The sequence below is a fragment of the Muscardinus avellanarius genome (genome assembly GCF_963383645.1).
Source record: "Muscardinus avellanarius genome assembly, chromosome: 4".
Classification (NCBI taxonomy): Eukaryota; Metazoa; Chordata; class Mammalia; order Rodentia; family Gliridae; genus Muscardinus; species Muscardinus avellanarius.
In genome coordinates this window covers 83,343,700-83,370,219 of record NC_137789.1, presented here as the reverse complement: position 1 = coordinate 83,370,219, position 26,520 = coordinate 83,343,700, and the positions used below count along the sequence as shown (strand labels likewise).

At 38.2% G+C, this 26,520-nt stretch overlaps 1 protein-coding gene across 1 annotated transcript in view; it reads right to left on the bottom strand.

Moving 5' to 3' along the window:
* Positions 1-2,727: 2,727 nt before the first annotated feature.
* The window catches only part of LOC308262342 (transcription elongation factor A protein 1-like), a gene marked incomplete at both ends in the record, with an annotated part of 54,745 nt that continues 30,952 nt past the window's right edge, over positions 2,728-26,520 (bottom strand). The window contains 6 exons of the mRNA XM_080694775.1: positions 2,728-2,805; positions 7,562-7,708; positions 11,539-11,696; positions 12,992-13,038; positions 13,232-13,457; positions 25,763-25,852. Coding sequence (XP_080550901.1) covers positions 2,728-2,805; positions 7,562-7,708; positions 11,539-11,696; positions 12,992-13,038; positions 13,232-13,457; positions 25,763-25,852 — 746 coding nt within the window. The remainder of the gene's footprint in view (positions 2,806-7,561; positions 7,709-11,538; positions 11,697-12,991; positions 13,039-13,231; positions 13,458-25,762; positions 25,853-26,520) is intronic.

The window sequence follows — 26,520 nt, the reverse complement described above, 5'->3', positions numbered from 1 at the left end:
CTTTTTTTAAGGGGGAGGGGTGGTACTGGAGATTGAACCCAGAAATGTTCTACCTCTGAGCTATATTCCCAGACCTTTTTATTTTTTTATTTTGAAGAAGGGTCTCACTAGGCTGGGCGTGGTGGTGCACACTTGTAATCCCCGTGTTTGGGAGGCGGAGACAGAAGAATCGCGCAGGTTCGAAGCCAGCCTCTCTGGCTTAAAAGACCCTGCTTCCAAGAAAAAAAAAAAAAAAATATATATATATATATATACACACACACACACACACATAAAATAGATCTGGGACTATAGCCCAGAGGTAGAAGGGTTTCCAGGAACCCCAGTACCAACAACAACAACAACAAAAAAAAAAAAAAAAAAAAGGGTCTCACTAAGTTGCTGAGGGCCTCACTAAATTGCTGAGGCTAGCCTCAACCTGTGATACTCCTGTCACATTCTCCCAAGTACTGGGATTATAGGCCTGTGCCACCACACACAGCCCATGAACACCCACCCGCCCACCCTACCTCCCTTCCTTTTTTTTTATTTATAGAATTGAACCCAGATATATTTTATCTCTGAACTATATCCCCAGCACTATTTTATTTTCTTATTTTGAAACAGCACCTCACTATGTTGTGAAAGGCCTCACTAAGTAGCTGAGGCTGGCCACAACCTGCAATCTTCTCTCATCTTGGCCTCCCAAGTACTGGGATTACAAGTGTACACTACCACTTTTAATAACAGTAGTCTTTCCAGTTCAGAACTAAATATTTTTATGTAATAAAACAGGTACTGGCCAGGTGTGGCAGTGCATACCTGTAATCCCAATACTTGGAGGGATGAGACAAGAGGATCCAGGTTCATGGCCAGCCTCAGCTACTCAGTAAAGACCTCATCAACTTAGTAAGACCCTGTTTTAAAATAAAGGATAAAAAATCAAACTGGTAGTGTAGCTTGGAGATAGAATACCCCTGGGTTCAATCCCCAGTACCAAAAATCAAAACAACAACAAAAACAGGTACTGGATCTCACTCTTAAATATTGTCCAGGGCCAAAGCCCCAAACTATTTTGTGAAACATATTTATCTGGCTTCAAATTCACTTTTAATTTTCAGAAAATACTTTAAACTTTAGGAATAATTTCAAGTAGCATTATTCGAGCCAGGCCTGGTGGTACACACTTGTAATCTGACACAGGAGGATCACAGGCTCACAGCCAGCCTCAGCTACTTAGTGAGGCCTTCTGCAACTTAGTGAGACCCTGTTTCAAAATAAAAGATAAAAAGCCTAGCATGGTTGCACACACTTGTATTCCCAGCATTTGGGAGGCTGAGACAGGAGGATAATGGTTGGCAGACAGCCTCATCTAGTGAGGCCCTCCAAAACTTAGTGAGACCCTGTTTCAAAATAAAGAATAAAATATAGGCCTGGAGGTGTGGCTCAGAGGGAGAATGACTCTGGGTTCCATCCCCAGTACCACAAAATTAATAAACAAACAAACAAACAACTGGCCTGTGTGAGTCCAATTCAAGAATACACAAGACAATATGGAGGCTTAATGAAAATGCCCACCAAACAATAGTGCTCCTCTGAAATTCCAAAAGTAAACAATAAAGTCATTTTTATTCAATTGCAGGTTTGAGACTAGTCTCAGCAACTGAGTGAGACCCTAAGCTCCTTGGTGAGACCCTATTTCAAAATAAAAAATAAAAAGGGCGGGGTGGGGGTGGGGGTTAGCTGGAAAGTAGAATGAATACCCTTGGGTCCATTTCCAGTTAAAACATAAAAAATGAAAAAGAAAAAAAGAAAGCCCTCTTGACTTCAACAGGCAAAAAAATTTCTGTAGAATCAAAATCAATTAAAACTAGTAATGATATTGCTGGATCATAGGGTAAGTTCTTTCCCAGTCTTCTGAGGATCCTCCATACTGTTTTTGAAAGTGGTTGCATTAATTTTCAATCCCACCAACAACGTTTTAGAGTTCCCACTTCTCCACATCCTTACCAGCATTTGTTGTTGTTTGTGTTTTGAATGATTGCCATTCTAGTTGGAGTTAGGTGAAACCTTAGGGTAGTTTTGATTTGCATCTCTCTGATTGCTAATGATGTTGAGCATTTTTTCATGCATTATTGGCCATCTGAATTTCTTCCTTCATGAAGTATCTAGTTCACTTGCCCATTTTTTAATTGAGCTACTTGTTTTCTATTTATTTATTTATTTATTTATTTATTTATTTATTTATTTATTTATTATTTTTTGGTGGTACTGGGGGTGGAACCCAGAGGTTTTCTGCCTCCAGGATATACTCTCAGACCTATTTTTTTTTAAATTTTATTTGGAAACAGGGTGTCACTAAGTTGCCGAGAGCCTCACTAAGGAGCTTGAGGCTGGCTTCGAACCTGTGCAATTTTCCTGTCTCAGCCTGCCAAGGGTTACTTGTTTTCTTAGTGCTCAGTTTCTGAAAGGAAACCAAACTACCAAACTAATGCATTCATATCTATGTTCATAGCTGCACAATTCACCATTGCCAAACCATGGACTAGCCAAGATGTCCATCAACAGATGAATGGATTACAAAACTATGGGATATGTACACAATGGAAATTTACTCAGCCATAAAAAGACACAGTTACGTCATTTACAGGGAAATGGATGGAAATGGAGGACATTATGCTAAGTGAGATTAGTCAGTCACAAAAAATAAGATTTTTGAGTATAACATAACATGAATCGAAGATGGCATCATACCTTCCATCTATTTCCACATTCATTGCAGACAACAAATGTTGTCATTGGTTCATCAGCACTTCGGGTTTGTACCTACAGCAAAAATCAAGCGAAAAAAATGTTATCTTTTGCAGTACAATAAAAAATCCAACTTAAGCAAGAACATCAAACACAAAGATACTCCAATAAAATGTCTAAGAGCCTAAAACAAATTCAAACAAGATACTGTCAAAGAACAAACACAAACTGGGTGTGGTGGCGTATGCTTGTAACCTAGTACTTGGGAGGATGTGATAGGATTGCAGGTTCAAAGCCAAGGCTAGCAACTTAGTGAGGCTCTCAACAACTTAGAGACCCTGTTTCCAAATAAAAAAATAAAATAGGGCTGGGGGAATAGCCCAGAGATAGAATGCCCTCGGGTTCCATCCCCAGTACGCTACACACACAAAAGACATACTTCTAATCTTCATTTTTCTAAATCTCTTTGTATTTGTCTTTTATGTATGATTTATGCCAGATAAGTGGGAAAATTCTCCAAAGTCACTTAAAATTGTACTTTTTATAAATAGCCAATGAAACCGGGCATGGTGGTGCACGCCTGTAATCCTAACATTCAGGAGGCTCTCTGCAACTTAGTGAGACCCTGTTTCAAAATAAAGAATAAAAAAAATAGGGCAGGGAGTATAGCTCAAAGGTTGAATGCCCTGGGTTCCACCCCCAGGCCCGCATAAATAAATAAATAAATAAATAAATAGCCAATAAATATCAAAAACATTCAGCAGTAAAAAACACAGAAATGAACTGGAAATGGTGAGGCAAGTCTGTAATCCCAGTACTTGATTTTTAAAAAATCCAGGTTTGGTATATGACTATAATCCTAGTACCTGGGAACTGAGACAGGATTGCAGGGTCGAGGACAGACTCAACAACATGGCAAGACTCTCAGGAACCTAGCAAGACTTTGTTTCAGAACATAAAATAAAAAAGAGCAGGGGGTACAGCTTGGAACGCCCCTGGGTTCAATCCCTAGTATCACCAAAAAAGAAAGAAAGGAAGGGAGGTAAGGAGGGACGATGGGCAGGCAGGTGGGCAAATTTAACCTTGTTAATATCTTCTTATAAATTGGCAAAGATGTAAAAACTTCATTCTGACTTATATAATTACATAACATTTCTTAAAGTTAAGCAATAATTTAAGAACATTAAGTACCCATTTCTCTGCAATCTAGAAAGTTGATCTATTGCTAATCTATTCTATAACAGTAATTAGAAGACCAAGATCTATGTACAAGGGTATTTGAAGAGCATAATTTTAAAACAGCATAAATACTGGAAATATCCAATGAGGAAATTTAATGAACCAAGTTACAGTAACCCATCCGATGGAATATTATACAGCCATTAAGATTTTACTAAGGGTTTTTTGTTTTGTTTGTTTTGATTGTGTGTACGTGTGTATAGTCTTGAGGATGGAACCCAGGAGCATTGTACCTCTGAGCTACACCCACAGCCCTTTTTTATTTTTTATTTTGAAACAGGGTCTAAGTTGCAGAGGGCCTAAGTAGCTGAAGCTGGCCAAGAACCCAGATCCTTCTGTCTCAGTCTCCCAAGTACTGGGATTACAAGTGTGTGCCACCATGCCCAGCTTTTACGAAAGTTAAAAAAAATTTTTTTTAAAGAAAAATGTTGAGCTGGGCATGGTGACATATGCTTGTAATTCCAGTACTTGAGAGTCTTGAGACAGGAGGATCACAGGTTTGAGGTAAGCCTCAGCAACTTAATGAGGCCTTCTGTAACTTAGTGAGACCCTATTTCAAAAGAATAAAGTATGACTATGGTATAGGTCAGAGGAAAAATGCTTTTGGGTTCCATCCCTAGTACTTCAAAAGAATTTAAAAAAGAAAGAAAATTCCATAATCCCAGTACTTGGTTGGGAGAATGAGAAAGAAGGATCACAGGTTCAAGGCCTGCCCTAAAAACTCAGTAAAACCCTGCTTCAAAATAATAAATAAAAAGGGCTTGTGGTGTGACTCGGAGACAAAATGCTTCTGGGTTCAATCTCCAGTCCATTAAGAAAGGAAAAAAAGGAGAATTCTTACATTAAAGCAGTTAAGTCAAGTGTATAGAATACTTTTTGCTGTATTACCTCCAATTTTACGTAGAAAAATTTTTCACAAAATATCACAAACACCAAAATATTAATTGTTCTCTCTAGATAGCAGGTTAATATATGAAGTTTTTTTTTGTGTGTGTGGTACTGGGGGTGGAACCCAGGGGCTTTTCTACCTCTGGGCTGTACTCCCAGACCTATTTTATACTTTATTGGAAACAGGGTCTCACTAAGTTGCTGAGAGCCACACTAAGTAGCAGAGGCCGGCTTTGAACCTGTGTGATCCTCCTGTCACAGCCTCCCAAGCACTGGGATTACAAGCATACACCACTACGCCCGACTCTAAAGACATGCTCTTTTTTTTGGGGGGGGTAGTACTGGGGTTCCTAGAAACCCTTCTACCTCTGGGCTACACTCCCAGACCTATTTTATACTTTTTATTTGGAAACAGGACCTCTCTTAAGCCAGCGCGGCTGGCTTCGAACCTGCAAGATCCTCCTGTCTCTGCTCCCAAGTGCAGGGATTACAAACGTGTGCCACCACACCCAGCTTAAATACATGATTTTTAAACAAAATTATTGTTCATGAGCTGAGGGTGTTCCTCAGGTAGGGTACATACTTGGTACATAAAACCAAAAGAATGAAGCAGCATTTCAAAGAGCTATCTGTAAACACAAGTGCATAGCAGCATTACTCATGACAGCCAAAGGATAGAAACAACTCAATTGTCTATCAATATATTAACAGATAAAACAAAATGTGGTATATACATATGATGAAATATTATTCAGTCTTAAAAAAAAAAAACCTTTTTTTGTGATACTGAGGATAGAATCCAGGGACTTTCTACCTCTGGGCTACACCCCTATTTTATATTTTATTTGGAAACAGTATCTCACTAAATTGCCGAGAGCCTCACTAAGTAGCTGAGGCTGGCTTCGAACATATGCGATCCTCTTGTCTCAGCCTGCCAAGTACTGGGATTACAAGCGTGTGCCACCATGCCCAGCTGGTATATGTAGATTTTACCATAACTAAAATATTTCTTAAAAAATTGAAGAGCCAAGCCGGGCATGGTGGTACATGCTTGTAATCTCAGCATTTGGGAGGCTGAGACAGGAGGATCACAGTTCATGAACAGCCTCATCTACTTAGTGAGGCCCTTTGCAACTTAAAGTGAGACCTTGTTTCAAAATAAAGAATAAAAAAATAGGGCTGGGGGCATAGCTCAGAGGTAGAATGCCCCTGGGTTCCATCCCCTGTACCACAATAAAATAAAATAAAATAAAATAAATAAACTGAAGAGGCAGCCAGGTAATCCCAATATTTGGGAGGCTAAGACAGGAACAGGAAGATTGCAGGCGCGAGGACAGCTTCAGCCAAGTAGAGAGACTCTCATCAACCTAATGGCACCTTGTTTCTAAATAAGAATAAAATTGGGCTGAGGAGATAGCTTGAAGTAGAATGTTTCTGGCGTATCAATCCCCAGCACTACAAAAAGTAAATAAATAATTGAAGAAGCTAGGTATAGGGGCACAAGCTTATAGTCCCAGATACATAGGAGACTGAGGCAAGAGGATTGCTTTAGGCCAGGAGTTAGAATCCAGCCTGAACAACATAGCAATACTGTGTCCAATAATAATAATTTTTATCTATCCAAGATTATAGATTTGTGAAGTTTTCCACTGAGAACAATTACAGAAACTAGAGCCGGGCCTGGTGGCTCACGCTTGTAATCCCAGCATTCAGGAGGCTAAGACTGGAAGATCGCAGTTCGCGGACAGCCTCAGCAACTTAGTGAGGCCCTCTGCAACTCAGTGAGACCCGGTTTCAAAATAAAGAATAAAAAATAGGGCAGGGAGTGTAGCTCGGAGGTTGAATGCCCCTGGGTTCCATCCACAGACCCACAAAAAAAAAAAAAAATTACAGAAACTAAATGTCTCAAAGACAGAAAGGTATTTCTCTAAACTATATAAATTCATTTAGCAAATGAAATTAAAACAGTGATAATATTTTCAGACATACAACTAAAAAACCTGCAGCATTCAAGAAAAGGTCAATCATATAATATTATTAATGTAAAAGTCACTAATATATTACAAAAAGGAATAAATTTCACATAAAAGCCTAAGCCTAATGCCACCCAAATGCCATGTGAGAGAGAGTAAAAAAGTTTCCTTACATTATACAGTCCTGCAAACTAAAAATAATTATGGCCCATTTACATCAGAACCAGTAATCAACTCCTAACAAGTATTAGAAAACAGCATGGTCATTTTCTTTTCTTTTTGTGATACTATGGATGAAACCAAGGGGCATTCCACCTCCAAAATACACCCCAGTCCTATTTTATATTCTTTTATTTTGAAACAGAATTCGCTAAGTTGCAGAGGTCTCGGTATGTAGCTGAGGCTGGCTAGGAACCTGCATTCTCCTGTCTCAGCCTCCCAAGTACTGGGATTACAAGCATGCACCATCACACCTGGCTTGGTCATTTTACTATATTACATATTTTATCATTTTGATTTAATTGATATGGCCTTTATAGCAACTATTTCAATGAACTATATCAACTTGTTTTTAATTAATTAAAATCAGTATTAAAAAACCATTATTTCACTTGACAGATCACATTTCCTCTTGAAAAATATAAAAGTACTTGGTAATTATCTTTACTACTTGTTTTTCAACAGGAGTTGCAAGCATTCTTAATACAGAAATAGGAATCCGTATCACAAACCTGGGTGTAAGTGCAATTCTTCTTTTTACATTTGCCACATGTGAACAAGTCAGTCTGGGTTCCACCTGTCTTGGCCATCTGATGCTCTCTGATAGCTTCTTTGGTCAAGTTTTTCCGCATCTCTTTGAGCTCATCACTTGCCATTTCCTATGATGGAGGTGACAATATCATTCAGTTACAGACACCTTCTCTATATATTCTATGTTGAATGCCTTTATGTTCAATTAGCTTAATAATAACTTTCTACCTCTGGGCTAAACCCCAGCCCTATTTTATATTTTATTTGGAAGCAGGGACTCACTAAGTTGCTGAGAGCCTCACTAAGTAACTGAGGCTGGCTTTGAACCTGCGAGATCCTCCTGTCTCTGCCTGCCAAGTACTGGGACTACAAGCATGCGTAACCATACATGGCTGGCTTTTAAAATTTTGAAAGTATAAAATTAACATTTTTTTCTGAGAGCACTTAAAAGTGTTTGCTTCCTTTTAAATTTTCTTCAAATACTGATAGGCTTGTATGTAAAAACTGGATTTAAAAAAGTATTATTTAAATGCTATAAGCAATGTACCCCTGTAGCAAAGAAAACCTCTAGTATCCAGATGGTGGTCTCTATAAATACCTCTGCCCACTGCCCCAGAAAGAAGTCAGGAACCTTTAAGAAAGGTTTGATTCCAGTTCTGAGGTAAAAAATTGTGCAAGGACATGCCAGGGTCATGTTTTTGTGCCAGAAAGCACAGAAGCTCCCAGACACTACCATGGTTGGTCAAATGAAAATAGGAATGAACTTGAAGGAGTGCATATTGGACAAAAATAGGATAATTTCTTCAGCCATCAAACTAAATTATTGTATACTGCTGGGCGTGGTGATGCACACTTGTAATCTCAGCATGTGGAAGGCTGAGATTAAAGGATAGTAGTTCAAGGACAGCCCCAACTACTTAGTGAGGCCCTTTGCAACTCAGTGTAAGACCCTGTTTCAAAATAAAGAATAAAAAAAGGGCTGGGGGTGTAGCCCTATATTTTAGGTAGAATGCCCTTGGTTCATTCCAGCACTGCAAAAAAATTAAAAAATTATTGTACAGAACCAATCCCCACGAGTCAAATAAAACACAAGTCTATGGCAATACTTTAGAAAAGACACATACATGTAAAAAAGCCTAGAATTTAATAGGGCACCAACTACTCATACTGATAATTGATAAAAGAAATAAAGTTATCCTGCCTTTCCTACCCAAACCAACAAGGTCATCAAAAGCTTGAGTTTATAAGAGAAAGTACTTCTTCCCTTATAAAAGAGACCACTGGGTGTGGTGGTGCATGCTTATAATCCCAGCATTTGGGAGGTGGAGACAGGAGGATATTGCAGGCTCAAAGCCAGCCTTAAGTATACAGTGAGGCCCTTTGCAACTCAGTGAGACCCTGTTTCAAATTAAATAAAAAATAGGCCTAGGGGTGTCACTCGGAAGTAGAATGCTCCTCGGTTCTATCCCCAGTACTGAAAAAGAAAAAAAAAAGAAAAGAAAGAAAGAAAAATAAGAGACCTAGCTAATAATGCAAAAACAATGACAGAATCATATAAAGTTTTTTTAGTGTGTGCATAATACTGGGAATTGAATCAAGGAGCATTCTACCTGAGTTACAGCTACAGTTTTTCCCATTTTTTGTTCGGAAACAAGGTCTTGCTAGGTTGCTGAGAGTCTTACTTTGTTGCTAAGGCTGTCCTCAAACCTCTACTCCTTCTGTCTCAGCCTCTCAAGTACAGCATGCCTGGCTATCAATAATTCTTTGGCAGTGGTTATCCTACTGAAATAACCAATTCAGGCAGGGACTGTCAGTGGATGAACTCATTAGAAGGTCTTTGAAAGCCAGGCATGGTGGTACTTAACTGTCATTCCAGTACTTGGGAGGCTAAGACAAGAGTATTATAGGTTCAAGGGGAGCCTCAACAACATAGTGAAACTCAGTGATCTATCAAGATCCTGTTATGAAACAAAAAATAAAAGTCTGGGGGTATAACTCATGGAGAGAATGCCCCGGGTTCAAGTGCAATCCCTGGTGTAACACACACATACACACACACACACACACACACACACACGAAGGTCAATGGAGAATTTTAAATGAACCAATCACTGTTACTATCCAACCCACTGACAGGTACCTCCTGATGTGATGCAACTAAAGTGAAAAGCATCACTTACTAAGTATCTATACAGAAAACCCACTGGACTTGAATGCAGTCAAGCCTATAGAACTAATTCCAGTGTATAGAAAATAGAAGGGACAGAAAAAAAAATCATATAGCAAGAGAAATAGACAAACACACTCACACACACTGTGAATAGAGAACAAAGTCCTAATGTGGTATAATACAGAACTGGCAATGTCATAAAGAGAAAATAAGCAAGGGAGTGGTGATTTAAGGGACAGCAGAGACTGTTTTAGATTATGAAACAAGAGACCAAATTTAAGTTAATGTGTACAAGTTAGATCCTTACTCAAAGAAAACACATAATCAGGAAAATATGAACTAGACATTATGTAGTATCAAGGAATTATTGTTAGTTTTGTTGGATGTAGAGATGACAATGTAGTTATATTTAAAAAAATTAAGCTGGGATGTACCTCAATGGTAAAGTGTTTGCTTTGCAAGCTCAATGTTTTGGGTTTGACCCCCAACAGTCCCCCCACAAAATCTATTTTTTAATGATATCTCCAAAATATATAAAGGTAAAGGATATGTATGAAATTTGTTTGAAATATACTTAAGAAAGGAAAAAAGAAAAAAAAAGATTAAAAAGGGTGAGAAATTTTCAAAAATACTTGAAGTTCGGGGTGATGGACTCAGAGGACCTTATTATACTATATTCTTTGCTTTGTGAAGCTTTAAATTACATTAATAGGATTTCCCCCCATACTACAGGCCAAATCCAGGGCCTCATACATGATAGAAAGTGCTCTGTCACAGAGCTACACCTCCATTCTCTCTTTTTTCTTTGAGACAAGATCTAGCTAAGTTGCCCAGGCTGGCCTGAAACTTGCTATCCTTCTGCCTCAGCCTCCTGAGTAACTAGGATTGCAGGCATGCACCACTGTACATAGTTCAATAAGATTTTAAAAATAATTGCTAAATATAGCAATTTTTATAAGCTCTGTAGAAAGACAAATTCACTCTCTTGGGTGCTTATTAAAATACACTGTAAAGCCAGGTGTGTTGGCGTATGTTTTTAATCAGTACTTGGGAGGCTGAGACAGGAGGATCACAGGTTCAAGGACAGCCGCAGCAACTTAACGAGGTACTCTGCAATTTAGTAAGACCCTATTTCAAAATCAAAGAATAAAATAGGAGCCAGGCATAATGGCACACGCTTGTAAACCCTGCATTTAGGAGGCTGAGACCCGTGGACAGCCTCAACTACTCAGTGAGGCCCTTTGCAAGTCAGTGAGACCCGGTTTCAAAATAAAAAATAAATAGGGCAGAGGGAGGGTGTAGCTCAGAGGAAGAATTTCCCTGGGTTAAATAGCAACTGTTATAAATTTCATTTTTTCCATTATTCCCTATATAAACTTAAGAGGAAAAAAAATCAGTAAGATGTGACCAATTTTATAGTGTTTCACCATGAAAAAATGCTTAGAGGGTACAAAAATTATGTGCAATCAAAGATTCATGATTCTTTATGAATTCACAGAAAGTAAAATATGTTTTTGATTTTAGATGATTTAATGTATCATTCAAAGAGAACATCACAAAGATAATGAAGTGTCAAAGTATTAATGCCAATAGATTTAATAATCTAATTATAACATCCAAATCATTAACAATTTTAATTACTACAATTAATAAATTTATCTGGTATATTAAAACAGCCAATAATTTATTATGTATGCAATATCTAGATAGTACTTTGTGATTTTAACAGGATTTACACTTGATATCATGCAATCACACCACAGAAACTTTACATACAGATACACTCACCTCTGCTGTCATCCTAGAAAATAAGTCAGGAGGAATATTCCCACAAAGTACATTTTTCCTTAAATTTGGATTCTTTGCATCCTTAAGATTTGCTATCCTGCTTCTTACTCGATTTTTGTATTTCATGTCCGTATTCCTTATTTCTTGATATATAGGTACTTGGCCATTAAAGAAAAAAAGTTAAATCATAAAGGTAAGACCACTGTTTTCCCATTCTGCAAAATAAGGTCTCTTATAATTTCTAAGGAGTTCATAAAGTGTTTCCTATTTCAATCAAGAAGGAACTGTTTCTGACTCAATCCATAGTTGGCTAATAATAGCATTAGTATTTTTACTTTACGTTTAATGACAGTAGCATGCAAATCAATAGTGTTTCAAAAATGAACTTGGGGAGACTTCTGCGAAGACGACGACGAGAAAAGTGGTGTTTATGAGTCCCGCTAACAATCGATCTCTATTACCACAAAATCAGCACTTTTCATAGCCAGAAAACAGAATCAGCAGAGAAAGAAAAACTGTAAATACAAGGGACAGAGAAAAAGAGGGCTGGAAGAACAAGCAGACACCAGAAAAGAAACCATCCTGCAGTGCTGCGGCGCAGACCCATGCCGGCACCATCTTCCCTCACAGCACCAGGCTCCAGAGAGGAGAGGGACTCAAAATGGAGCTCAAAATCAGAGAGGAGATACGCCACCTTCACGGCCGAGGACACAGCAGCAGCGCCATACTGCTAGCAGCAGCGGCGAGTACACCGTACAGCTCCAGATCAGCGCACTCAACAAGCCACCAGGCTCCAGAGAGGAGGGGTGGACAGCGAGCTGAGGTGAGCAGCTGCGGAACGACCGGGAGGAATTCAGCAGTTTTCTCAGTGCAAGGAGCGTCTAAAGCTCCCAGGGGCCGGGCTCAGCACACCCTGCAGGGACTCAGAGTAGAGCTCAAAACCAGAGAAGAAATAGCAAGTTCACCAAGTGCAATACGGCTCCATCAGCTCACTCAACAACCGTGAGTCAAATTGTGGCCCCTAGAAGAGAAATACTAGTACTGCACTCCCAGGGAATTGCGCAGATAGTCTCCCTGGGTCAGAGATTTCTGCAGTCCAACCCAGTGGGAAAGTGGTGGTGGCAGAATTATCACACCATAGTTGCAGCTCCCTGTGGGAGAACGCCCAGCCTGGCACCCCTATGGTCTGAAGCAGCCTCAATTGACTCCCTGGGTCTGAGACTTTGCAATACAACCCAGTAAAGGAGTAGTGGTGACTGATATACCACAGACTCGAGATCCAGAGCACCTATAGTGAAGTTGTAGTGACACAGGGAAGAAACCAGAGAAGGCACAAACTTCCGAAATCATGGTAAAGAGAAATAACAACAGAGCAATGAATGCCCACAATACCACAATATCAGTGTGGCAGACTGGAAAAATACTAAGCCCACCTCCTGGAGGCCTACGTGACCTTTCGAGAAGCGATATCGATCAACTATAACTGGAAGGAGCCTGCAGCTGTAACCATAGGAATTTTTACAACACTGTTACCTCCTCCCCTTCTCACTTACTTCCTTCTTTTACTCTCCATATAAACTACTGCTTATCACTGAAATAAACAGACCTTGATAGGAATTATCTACTTGGTCTCGTCTCTCTTTCTCGCCCATTTTTATTTGCAGATTGGGGTCCTCCTCGCCCCCCGAATTACTTGTCCCGCGGGACGGGACACGTGGCGCCCAACGTGGACTCGAGGAACGGACCCCCATCGAACGACCCCTCATCAGATGAACGCAGCTGCGCCCCATTCTCGTGGAAGACGGCCTCATCGCTCGTGGGACCGATATCTTCCTGGTAAGTCTTTTCGGTCGTTCCATTTATCAAAATGGGCCATACTTTGTCTAAAGAAGCAGTCTCTATCAGAGACTTAAAGTGTTCTCTCAGAGAAAGAGGGATAAGAGTTAAGAAAAAGGATACCATGCCACATGAGCATTAGAAAAAAAATGTTGAATGTTGTTAACAGTTTTTATACAGAGATAAGTCATTTTGGATGATGACTTAAAATTTTATGAAAAATGTTCAGCACTTAAACGTGCTTAGTGTGAAATTTAAATGTTTTTATGTTTTACCTGCTTTGTGGATGCAAAATATTTCTGAGTGGTAGTTTTCTGACAGGTATACCATGTCTTCTTATCTTGTTTCAAAATAAATATTTCTGATTTTGTAAAATGAAATATAAAATATGTCTCAGATCTTAAATTTTCATGCAAGTTTTTACTGTTAGAATGGTTAAGATGTATATAGGAGAAAATGTTAAAGTCTCTTCTATACCCACTTTTTTGTTGTTTCCTTGACTAGTAATAGTAGTAGATACTTCTTTTAAAAATGTTCTCTTAAGATCCTAATTCTTGGAGATTATAAAATACTGACAAGTATATTGTTTAGATTTTTTTAAAGAAACTTGAATTCAAGAATCAGTATGGGTAAACAATGGAAGTTTAAAAATGCTTCATAGAACATCCAGGATTTACACTAGAAGGTTCTCATGACAGCTACTGTAGAGGGGAGTGGAACATTTTACTGCAGAGAACAGTTTGAGAATAAAACTATAAAAAACTATATTTTTGTTATATTTTCTAATAGAGAGTATTGTTATGTTCTCCTAACCTCTGTTGACTACTTTGTAAGTGATACCCATTTAAAACATTGAAAATTTAAATGAGAATTTTACAAAGTAAATAATGATTGATCTATTTTCGTCTTATTATGTAAATCCTCATTTCCTCTCCTTTGCTCTGTGTTCCACTTCGGTTTGGTTATATGGCTATTAAGTTGAATTTGGTCTGAATTGTCTAAGTTTTACATTTAATTATACCTATCTCAATACATAAGGATAAAAAAAAAAAGTGTTAGAGTTTTTAAAATATGGTTTCCTGGATAATTAAGCTCCAAGGCAGGTAGGTAATTTAGTCCAGTTGTTAGCCAGGGTGGGGAGTCGTTTCAGGCCAGCCCTGAGCCATCTCTTTACTCAGCCTGCAGAGGTGTTTACTACGGTCTTAGTCACACCAGAAAATTCAGCTCCTCTGATAACAAAAAGTTTTTTTTCTTTTACTGGTTGCACTAGAGTTATTACTCAAAGATATTTTATCTCAATTAGTCTTAGCTAAAATGGTTACTTCAGAAAAGTTGTCCAACTAGACTCCTGTGAGAAGTGATTAAATAAAGTTATTTTCTTTGACAAAAATCAATCTTTTAAGACACTAGGGATGCTTTTATGATGTCGTGAATTTCTGTGGTAATTTACAACAGTTTTAAGGTATGTGGTCAAATAGGATATACCTTGTCTTTAATATTACTCCTTTTGCAAAATTAAGGTTTTAAGGTGCTAATGATATCTATCTAATGTCTTAATTTTCCATATAATTTATAGTTCATTTATTAAAAATGCTAAATGCAATGCTTTAAAATGCTATTAACTTCATGAGGCTTAAAGTAACACTTAAGTCTTTTAAATGGTTTTTTTGATTACTGGTATGTGAACAACATTAAATGTATACTCTTTTTGGGTTTGCTTATATGTAACAACAAAAGACAGATTTAGAGAGACTATAGATGTATTTATTTATATGTTGGTAAATACAGAGAAAGGAGGTTTTGTGAGACCAAGAAAGCATGTTGTGAGGTTTGTCCTAAGGTTGTCCCTAAGGAAAACAAAGGACCATATGAAAAGTTAGAGGGTTAAAGCAAGGTATAAAGCATGGATGGAATTTGTTTGGTTGTAAGTTTTATCCCAAGATTGTCTAAAAGTAAGAAACAGGATAAAACAAGAAGGTTAAAGCACGTTGCAGAAGGTGTGTGATAAGTTGCAAAACAGTGTTTGTGATATGTTTTGGGTATGTGATGAAGATGGATTATTAAAAGGAAATACTAACGTTCACCAGCAGGGATATACTATGGATATAAAGGCTAGAGGATTACTTTTTGCCATAAAATTGGGAGCCTCAGTTCATGGAAACTTTTCCTTTAAAACTTGTGTGTTTAGAGTTAAGTAAATTTAATGCATGAAGCTGAGGTGGCTAACAAGTTTAAGAACTGTTTAGAAATGCTGTTGCTTCAGGTTCTTAAATCACTCAGCACTCCAACTTCTAATCAAAATTTGGAGACTTACCAGAGTTTGTCTGAATTCACACTACGAAAAAGCTTTAGATCCTTTCCATCTAATTGTGCAAAAATTTATCATTTACAAGGTTAATAATAACCAGATCCAAATCTCCACAGTTCTTACTATCCACATGTAGACAATTCCCTTGTGTGTAAGGTTCACTCTAGAATTTTATGGGAAGTCACTCTATTTTATTACTTTTAGTCATGTGAAGATTAAAGTTATTTTGTAATAATTTGGTGTGCTGATGAAAAGCTTGGCTTCACCTTTGAGCAAGGAGCTTAGCATTTATAAAATTACAGTTTATTAATTAATGACTCCGAATTGCCTTCCCTACTAGATTTGGTTTTTCTCCCCTCCCTTTGATTAGGGACTGAGGTTGAGTGGGTGAGTGTATATGTGATTTGGCCATGTGTATTATGATATTTTGTTGTTTTATTGTTATATTATTTAAATTTGTTTATTTTCATTTTAGTAGATGGAATTTGTATTTTGAGCTCTCAAAATAGTTACTACCACCCTAGCATTAGTGGCATATATTGTTCCTTTTGGACCCAAATCATTATGTATAACTCTGAAAAACCTTCCCTTGAAAAGGCACAAGAAGCTCATGCCCTTCACCATCTTAATGCTAATACTCTACGTCTAAAATTCGCCATCACTAGAGAACAAGCACGACAAATTGTTAAAAATTGCAAGGGATGTTTAACATTTTTACCTGAACCACATTTAGGCATCAACCCTCAGGGACTAATACCTGGGGAATATTGGCAAATGGATGTTACACATTATCCGCCCTTTGGAAAATTAAAATACATACATGTATCCATAGATACTTTTAGTGGCTTTCTTTGTGCCAACTTACAAACAGGAGAAGCAACAAAACATATAATTAATCATGTTCTTTCCTGCCTAGCTTATATTCCTCTCCCAAAAACTATTAAGACAGATAACGGACCTGGATATACTAGTCAAAAATTCAAACAATTTTGTGCCCAAATGAACATTAAACATATAACAGGTATTCCTTATAACCCACAAGGACAAGGCATTGTCGAACGTGCTCATCAAACCTTAAAAAATATGATTTATAAACTCCGCACCGGACATCAATCCATTTATATTGCCAATACAAATCCTAAACTATTATTAAATCATGCACTTTTTGTATTAAATTTTTTAACAGTAGACCAAAATAATAAATCGGCAGCAGATCGCTTTTAGCATCCTACCACTTCACAAACTTATGCACAAGCCTTATGGAAGGACCCTCTGTCACACAATTGGCAGGGACCCGATCCTGTGCTAATCTGGGGCAAAGGATATGCATGCATATATGACTCTAAAAATCAAAATGCCCAATGGCTCGCGGAAAGATTAATAAAACCATATAATTCGTCCAGGGACAACCATCCCTGAGAATTTCTGCATTTCCTCTCTTTTAGATAAAAAGAAAACGATGCCTCCTGCACAATGGCTGATAATTGTTATTCAGGTATGTATACCTCCTATTTTAGCAACATCTCCCCACCAAATATTTAATTATACATGGACTATTATCAATGAGTCAGGAGATATTGCTCTTGCCTCCTCCAGCATTGGTCCCTCTCCCTCTTGGAATCCATTAGAAGTGGACTTATGTAAACTAGTCCTCGGAGGCCATCCCGACTGGGGAACACCCAGCACTTTTTACCCTTATCATCTGCCCCCGAATTACAGGATAGTACCACCGATCTTGGGTGTAGTAATGCCTGAAGGAGAGCTACCCTTGCTGTTCTCCGTGATGGAATATATATATGTCCTGGACCCACCCACAGAGATCGTACTCTAAATCATAAATGCGGGTTCCAGGAAGCTTATTTTTGTGCCTCCTGGGGATGTGAGACTACTGGAGATACATACTGGAATCCTAGCTCCTCCTGGGACCTCATAACCGTTAAAAGAAAATATCCCCCTAAAAATGTTTATTCTGCTGATGAACAGCCCTTAAACTCTGAATGCTCCTCGGATAGCGCCCGCCATGGCTGGTGTAACCCCTTGCTTATTACATTTACATCAGCAGGAAAAAATTTTAATTGGGCTTCCCCCCGGGGAGCAGAATGGGGCCTTCGATTATATAAGGACAATAAAGATTTTGGCCTCACTTTTAAAATAAAACTTATTAAAGAAATTCCTCGTACACGACCTATCGCCATAGGACCTAATACTGCCTTACATCCATACCCTGATAAACCTAATAAAAATAAAAAGATGCCTCTTTTATCTACCATATCTCCTGAGGTCACTCCTATTTTCCAGCCAACCCTGCCCCAAGGATCCCCATCTTCTGCTCTTTTAATTATAGAAATGGTTAATGCCTCCATTCGAACTCTACATCAGTCCAATCTCTCCCAATTTACTACATGCTGGGTCTGCTATTCCTCCCAGCCACCCTTTTATGAAGGATTTGCCCTTTTCGGAACCCCTAATAAAACCTCCAATGCTGATGATCTCAGATGGGCCCCTAGACAACAAGGTATCACATTAAGCAGGGTGACTGGAATAGGCACATGCCTCCTAGGACCCAATATGCTCCCTCCAAAAGAATTAGTACCTATATGTAATGATACTATAATTGTAGAGACCAATTATACTTATTATACTACTCCTACAGGAACCTTTTTAGCCTGTACCAGTGGATTGACCACATATATTGTTTCTGCTACCTTCTTAGCCCATAAAGAATATTGTATCATAATACAATCGCTCCCCAAACTTACTATACATCAACCTGAGGATCTCTTAGGATTCTGGGAAAAAGGCACCCTGTTACCCAGACATAAAAGAGAACCCCTTACCGCTATAACCTTAGCAGTGGTTCTCGGCCTAGGGGCTGCCGGAGCAGGAACAGGCATTGCCTCACTCATTACCTCTCAACAACAATATGCTCAACTCAGCCTAGCTATCGATAAAGACATCCAAGAATTACAAAAAGGGCTAGAAAATCTTAAAGATTCCCTCGTCTCTTTATCTGAAGTAGTGCTACAAAACAGACGAGGCTTAGATTTACTTTTTTTACAAGAAGGAGGGCTTTGCGCTGCTCTTAAAGAAGAATGCTGTTTCTATGCAGATAAAACAGGTTTAGTTCAAGATAGCATCGAAAAGGTTAAAGAAAGCCTAGAAAAAAGAAAAAGAGAACGCGAAAAACAAGAATCTTGGTACCAAAACTGGTTTTCTTCCTCTCATTGGCTTTCTACCTTGCTGCCCAGTCTTCTAGGTCCCCTCATGAGTATTTTTTTACTTTTATCATTTGGACCCTGGGCCTTCAATCGTCTAACACGCTTTGTCAAGTCACAGGTTGATTCCGCCTTCAAAAACACCGTCTCCGTGCATTATCACCAAATAGCCACCAAAGAAGACGATCATACCTCGATCCCGGTCACGACTCACGGCCTACAATTTTCAAAACTTACCTCTGCCAGATCGCCCTTCTGGTCACGATGGGCTCACAATATAAAAACTGGAGGCCATAAGCTGTAAAGTTGCCAATGACGGGATTTTTGTGGTACCAAGGATCAGAGGCATGTCGCTAGGTGCTACAGAGTTACCCAATGACGGGAATAGAATGAGGCCGAGATCCAGAGTCCCACCGTTTATGGTGCTGGAATCGGGGGCACCTCATTTAGCCTAAGACAGGGGCTCTGTCACTAGTCGACACTGACCTTGGAGGCATACCACATAGCCTAAGACAGGCGCTTTACCGACCTCCCTTTCCCACCTTTCATTAATGAAAAAACTAAGGGGGAAATGTGGCAGACTGGAAAAATACTAAGCCCACCTCCTGGAGGCCTACGTGACCTTTCGAGAAGCGATATCGATCAACTATAACTGGAAGGAGCCTGCAGCTGTAACCATAGGAATTTTTACAACACTGTTACCTCCTCCCCTTCTCACTTACTTCCTTCTTTTACTCTCCATATAAACTACTGCTTATCACTGAAATAAACAGACCTTGATAGGAATTATCTACTTGGTCTCGTCTCTCTTTCTCGCCCATTTTTATTTGCAGATTGGGGTCCTCCTCGCCCCCCGAATTACTTGTCCCGCGGGACGGGACATATCAGAACCTCATAAAACAGAAATGTAGAGATCTCTAGAAGATCAAATCAGGAAAATAACTGTAGAAATAATAGAGGACTTTTGAAAAGAATTCTGAGAGACTCTAAAGGAGATAAAGGATGCAATCACTGAGTAAACGCCTCAATTCAAAGGATAAACAACTGATTAGACCACACGGAGAATAGAATCTTGCTCCTAGAAGATGATCACTCCAAAAATGAACACATAGTCTCTAATTTAGAAAAAAAAAAATCTGGCAGCAGCAATTTGACATTGAAGAAATATGGGCCCATTTTAAGAGAGCTAACCTAAGAATAATTGGAATAGAGGAGGGAAAAGAAGGTGACACCAAAGGGATCAATAATCTCTTCAAGGATGTGATAGCAGAAAATTTTCCAAACACAGAGCAAGAGGTCAATACTCAGGTCCAATAAACTTATAGAACTCCCTTTAGACAGGATCAGAAAGAGGATCCCCATGACACATAATTGTCAAAATGACTAATGTGGAAGCCAAGGAGAGACTCTTAAAGGCAATAAAACAAAAGGCCAAGGAACATTGAGAGGCAGACGAATTAGAATCACTCCAGACTTCCCAAACCAAGTCATGAAAGCCAGAAGGGCTTGGAGTAACATATTCCAAACTCTGAAAGAAAACAACTTCCAGCCAAAAATTTCCTACCCAGCAAAACTATCTATCAAATTAGATGGGGAAATAAGAAGCTTCCATGACAAACAGAAACTGAAGAAATTTATGTCTTCAAAACCAGCGCTACAAAATATTCAAGGAGATTAACTGCAAAGAAGAAATAGGTAATACACGCCAGAACCAAACAAACAAGATTCCCCATCCAGCAGACAACGAAGCAAAGAAGAATAAACATTCTCAACAGAAATAAAATCTTAACATGTTAGAAATTAAAAATTATCTCTCTATAATCACAATGAATGTAAATGGCCTCAACTCCCCAATAAAAAGACATAAAATGGCAAAACGGATGAAAAACCAGAATCCATCCATCTGCTGCTTGCAAGAAACACACTTTACAAGTAAAGATAGAAACAAACTCAAGGTAAAGGGCTGGAGCAAGGTAATACATGCTAATGGAACTCGAAGACAAGCAGGAATAGCAACTATGATATCAGACAAATTAGATTTCAAACCCAAACTTATTAGAAGAGACAAAGAAGGTTGTATTTTACTGGTAAAAGGAATAATACAGCAAGAGGAAATAACAATAATCAACATCTATGCCCCAAACATAGGGGCAGCTACTTTCATAAATCAAACTCTTTGTGACATGAAGTCACACATAAATCCCAATACAATAATACTGGGAGAATTCAACACACCTCTCAACACTAGACCAGTCTTCCAGACAAAGGGTCAGTAAAGATGCCTCAGAACTAAAGAACACCATTAACCAAATGGACCTGTTGGACTCATATAGAGTATTTCACCCAACTACAGTAGAGTTTACATTTTTCTCAGCTGCTCACAGAACCTTCTCCAAAAGAGATCACATCCTGGGACACAAAATGAGCACTAGCAAATTTAAAAAATGTTTCATACTTCCCTGTGTCATTTCAGACCATAATGGAATAAAACTAGAAATCAACTATAAGAAGACCCAGAGAAACAACATAAACATGTGGAGACTGAACACCACACTTCTGAATAAAGAATGGATCATAGAAGATGTAAGAGGTGAAATCAAGAAATTTCTAGAAACAAATGAAAATAAAGATACAAAATATCAAGACCTCTGGGACACTTTGAAGGCAGTATTAAAAAGAAAATTTATAGCACTGAGTGCTCACATAAGAAAAAAATCTTCAAATAAATAACCTAACAACACACCTCAAAGCCCTTGAAAGGCAGGAACAATTGAACCCCAAAGCCAGAAGAAGACAGGAAATTATTAAAATGAGAGCAGAAATTAACGAAATAGAGAATAAAAAAATACAGAAAATCAACAAAACCAAAAGCTGGTTTCTTGAAAAAATTAACAAGATAGATAAACAACTAGCCAACCTAACTAAAAAAGAGAGAGAATCAACCCAAATTATGAAGATAAGAGTGAAAAAGAACATTACTACTGATTTTCTACTGACAGTGTAGAAATCCAGAGGATTATCAGAAACTACTTTGAAAAACTATACTCCAACAAAATGTAAAATCTGGAGGAAATCGACAACTTTCTAGATAAATACCACCTTCTTAAACTAAGTCAAGAAGACATAGAAAATTTAAACCAACCAATAGCAATCAAAGAGATTGAAACAGCAATAAAAAGCTTACCATCAAAGAAATGCCCAGGACCAGATGGCTTCCCAAGTGAATTTTATAAATCCTTTATAGAAAAGCTAATCCCAATACTCCTCAATCTCTTTCACAAAATAGAAATGGGACTCTCCCAAATACATTCTATGAAGTCAACATCATACTAATACCCAAACCGAATAAAGACAGTTCAAGGAGAAACTAGAGGCCTATATCTCTGATGAACTTGGATGCAAAACTATTAAACAAAATACTAAGAACACGCATTCAAAACCACATCAAGAAAATCATACACCATGACCAGGTAGGGTTCATCCCAGGGATGCAAGGCTGGTTCAACATACAAAAATCAATCCATGTAATTCACCATATAAACAAAATAAAAGACAAAAATCACATGATCATTTCAATAAACACTGAAAAAGCATTTGATAAAATTCAACATCCATTTATGATAAAAAAAACACTGCAGAGAAATGAAATAGAAGGAACATATCTCAACATCATAAAGGCAATCTACAATAAGCCCACTGCCAACATCATATTAAATGGGGAAAAACTCAAGAATTCCCCCTAAAAACAGGAATGAGACAAGGATGTCCATTATCACCACTTCTCTTCAGTATAATACTAGAGACTCTAGCCAGAGCAATAAGGCAAGAAAAGGAAATCAAAGGAGTACAAATAGGAAAAGAAGAACTCAAACTTTCACTATTTGCAGATGACATGATACTGTATTTAGAAAACCCAACAAACTCAACAAAAAGGCTTATAGAACTGATCAACAAATCAGCAAAATATCTGGATACAATATCAATCTTAAAAAATCAGAAGCTTTCCTGTACACCAACCATAAATCTGCTGAAAAAGAAATTCGAAAAACACTTCCACTCAGGATTTCCCACAAAAAAATAAAATACTTAGGAATAAAGTTGACCAAGGAGGTAAAAGATCTCTACAAAGAAAATTATAAAACACTGGAAAAAAAAATCAAAGAAGAACTTAGAAGATGGAACGATCTTCCATGTTCATGGATAGGCAGAATAAATATCATTAAAATGGCTATCCTTCCAAAAGTGATCTACAGATTCAACACAATGCCCATTAAACTACCAAGATCATTCCTCACAGACATAGAAAACTCAGTCCTTTAATTTACCTGGAATAACAAAAAGCCCAGAATAGCCAAGGTAGTTCTCAGCAACAAAAACCATGCTGGAGGAATCACAATAGCTGACTTTAAACTATACTACAAACCCACTGTAATAAAAACAGCATGGTACTGGCATAAAAACAGATACATAGAACAAAGGAGCAGAATAGAAGACCCAGAAACAAGTCCACATACTTTCAGCCAATTGATTTTTGACAAAGGGGCCAAAAACATACACTGGAGAAAAGATAGCCTGTTCAACAATTGGTGTTGGCAAAACTGGTTAACCATATGCAGATTGTTGGAAATTAATCCCACTTTCTCACCCTGTACAAAAGTCAATTCAAGATGGATCTAAGACTTGGAAATCAAACCAGAGACCTTGAAGCTCCTCGAAGAGGGCATAGGTCCAACACTGCAACACATAGGCACAGATAAACACTTTCTCAACAAGACCCCAAAGGCACCACAAATTAAAACGCGAATCAATACGTGGGATTGCATGAAACTGAAGAGCTTCTGTTCAGCAAAGGAAACTATCAAGAACCTCAATCGAGAGCCAACAGAATGGGAGAAGATTTTTGCCACCTACCCCTCCGATAGAGGACTAATATCTAGAATATACAGAGAACTCAAGAAACTCAACACTAAGAAAACAAAGCATCCAATAACAAAATGGGCAAATGAACTAAATAGACACTTCACAAAAGAAGAAATTCAAATGGCCAATAAATGCATGGAAAAAATGCTCAACATCACTGGCAATCAGAGAGATGCAAATCAAAACTACCCTGAAATTTCACCTAACTCCAACTAGAATGGCAATCATTCAACACACAAACAACAACAGATGCTGGTGAGGATGTGGAGAAGTGGGAACTCTACGACATTGTTGGTGGGATTGCAAATTAGTGCAACCACTTTGGAAAACAGTATGGAGAATCCTCAGAAGAATGGAAACAAATCTACCATTGGATTCAGCAATACCACTTCTGGGTATCTACCCAAAAGAAAAAAAACCAAACTACCAAACTAATGCATGTGTATCTATGTTCATAGCTGCACAATTCACCATAGCCAAACTATGGAACCAGCCAAGATGTCCATCAAAGATGAATGGATTACAAAACTATGGGATATGTACACAATGGAATTTTACTCAGCCATTAAAAAAACTCAATTACATCATTTTCAGGGAAATGGATGGAACTGGAGGACATTATGTTAAGTGAGATTAGTCAGTCACAAAAAATAAGAAAGCAGATGCTTTCCCTAATATGTGAGAGTTAGGGAGAAATGGGTCTTAAGAGGAACTCTAGATGAAAAAGGAAATCCTATAGAGGAGCAAACAAGGCAACCTAAAGGAGGAGAAAGGAGGGGGGAAGAGGAAAATCTCTAAAACACACAATGTACTTAAACATATCGAAGTCAACCACTAAGCCAAGCAAGGGAAGGACGGACGGGGAGGGAATGGGGTGGGAATTGGGTAGGGGTTAAATCAGTGATGTGTACATGTATGTACACACAAGTTTTCTACCCCAATATGATTATATGAATATAATGCACTAATAAAAAATTTTAAAAAATGAACTTGGGTAACAACCCAACTGAGCAAATTTTTAGAAAACAGCTTGCATTTATACAAGTTTTAACTTGTCTAAATCTGGATTCCACTTAGTAACTTAAATCTCAATGGCCCCAGCCACATAGTTCCCTGGGAACTTCTGAAAAAAGACCATATAAGAGCCATGAAGGTTCCTCCCCTCCCAGCTCAGTAAGAAACTGGCTTAGCAGGTTCTGCTCCACAGATGGTCATGTCACATCAGAGACTGGACTCTGGAGGAACTTCCTTCCTAACAAGCTACTTCCTTAACCAGGGCAGTTCAATGTCACACTGTCACTTAGGTATCTCTGCTCTCCTCCCACATTTCAGAACCCCTCTCCCAGGGCTCTTTCATGATGCCCAGCATGAACACTCTTGCGTCCAGGATAATAAGCACAGGGTACTGTGTGTGCTCTGCTGAGGTCCCCACACAGAAATCCTCACACTTGCTTGTGTGTACCTGTTTTCCTGCCCCTTTGCACACAACTTAAATTCAGAGGCTACATCCTCAACTTGCAAGGCAGAAAAATTTAAATGCTATCAACCCCAATGGTTTACTTTTGAAGGACCAAAAAAAAAAAAAAAAAAAAAAGTAGAATAAGTGGACATGAATGCTCTTCTGATTAAAACAATACAACAAAGAAAGAAAACTGTCAGGTGCATCTGTAATGGTTTAATGATTACAGTGGTTTACATCTGTAATCCCAGTAATTGGAAGGCCGAGACAGAAGGATTTCAGATTCGAGGCCAGCCTCAGCAATTTAGTGAGACCATGTTTCAAAACAGAAAATAAAGCCAGGCTGAGGTTGTAGTTTAGGGTTAGTATGCCTTTGAGTTCAAACTGAAGTGAGGGAGGGAAGGAGGGAAAGAAGGGAGAGAGAAATTATATATCAGAGCACTTGAATTATATACCAGAAAAATTTTAATTAGCCTAGTATATTACTTAAAACAATTATGAAAATCACAGAAAGGATATCTTCCTCAATCTGGGATCCCAGTTCTTCCTCATCAGCTCCAATGGCAATGTAGTCATCTAAAATCAAACATAATGAATCATCAAGTTATTGTAACATATTACAGGAAAATTCCAGTATGGGGTAAGTAAATTGCATTCCTATTTCTTTAATCCCACCTACTTCATATAAAGAATCTGTTTGGTTTAATTCAAATCTGGTCTCGTACTACCCACTAGACTCCTCTGGGATTCACTTAATATCCACAGTGCTCCTGCATGGATGATTTCTCAGGTGTGGGGACATAATTCATCTAGCAAGCAATCCTCATTCCACAACTCCATAAATTCTGGTTGTTCCAGCAGAGAATAAAGAAAGTTATAGAAAGAACTGTCTTGTCTCCTGTGACTCAGGCGTCAGTGCAAAGTTTGATCTGTCAATCACATGTACGGACACACTCAGCAGATTCCTACACAAACATTCAAAGCATTGAAGGAAATAATAGTAGGAAGAAAACAATCATTTATGTATATGATCATATACAAAAGTAATTTTATATATCTTATATATAATGATCATATATATAAATATATTATATATAAATGTAAAGAGAAAGTTAAGGAATGAGGACAGAGAATGTCAACTTGCAGTCAAAACTAGGGCAAAGTAGGGGAAAAAACAGATTAAACTAGATATGATTCGGCATAACAGAAAAGAATTTGCCTAAAATAATATTCCTTTGTATGAA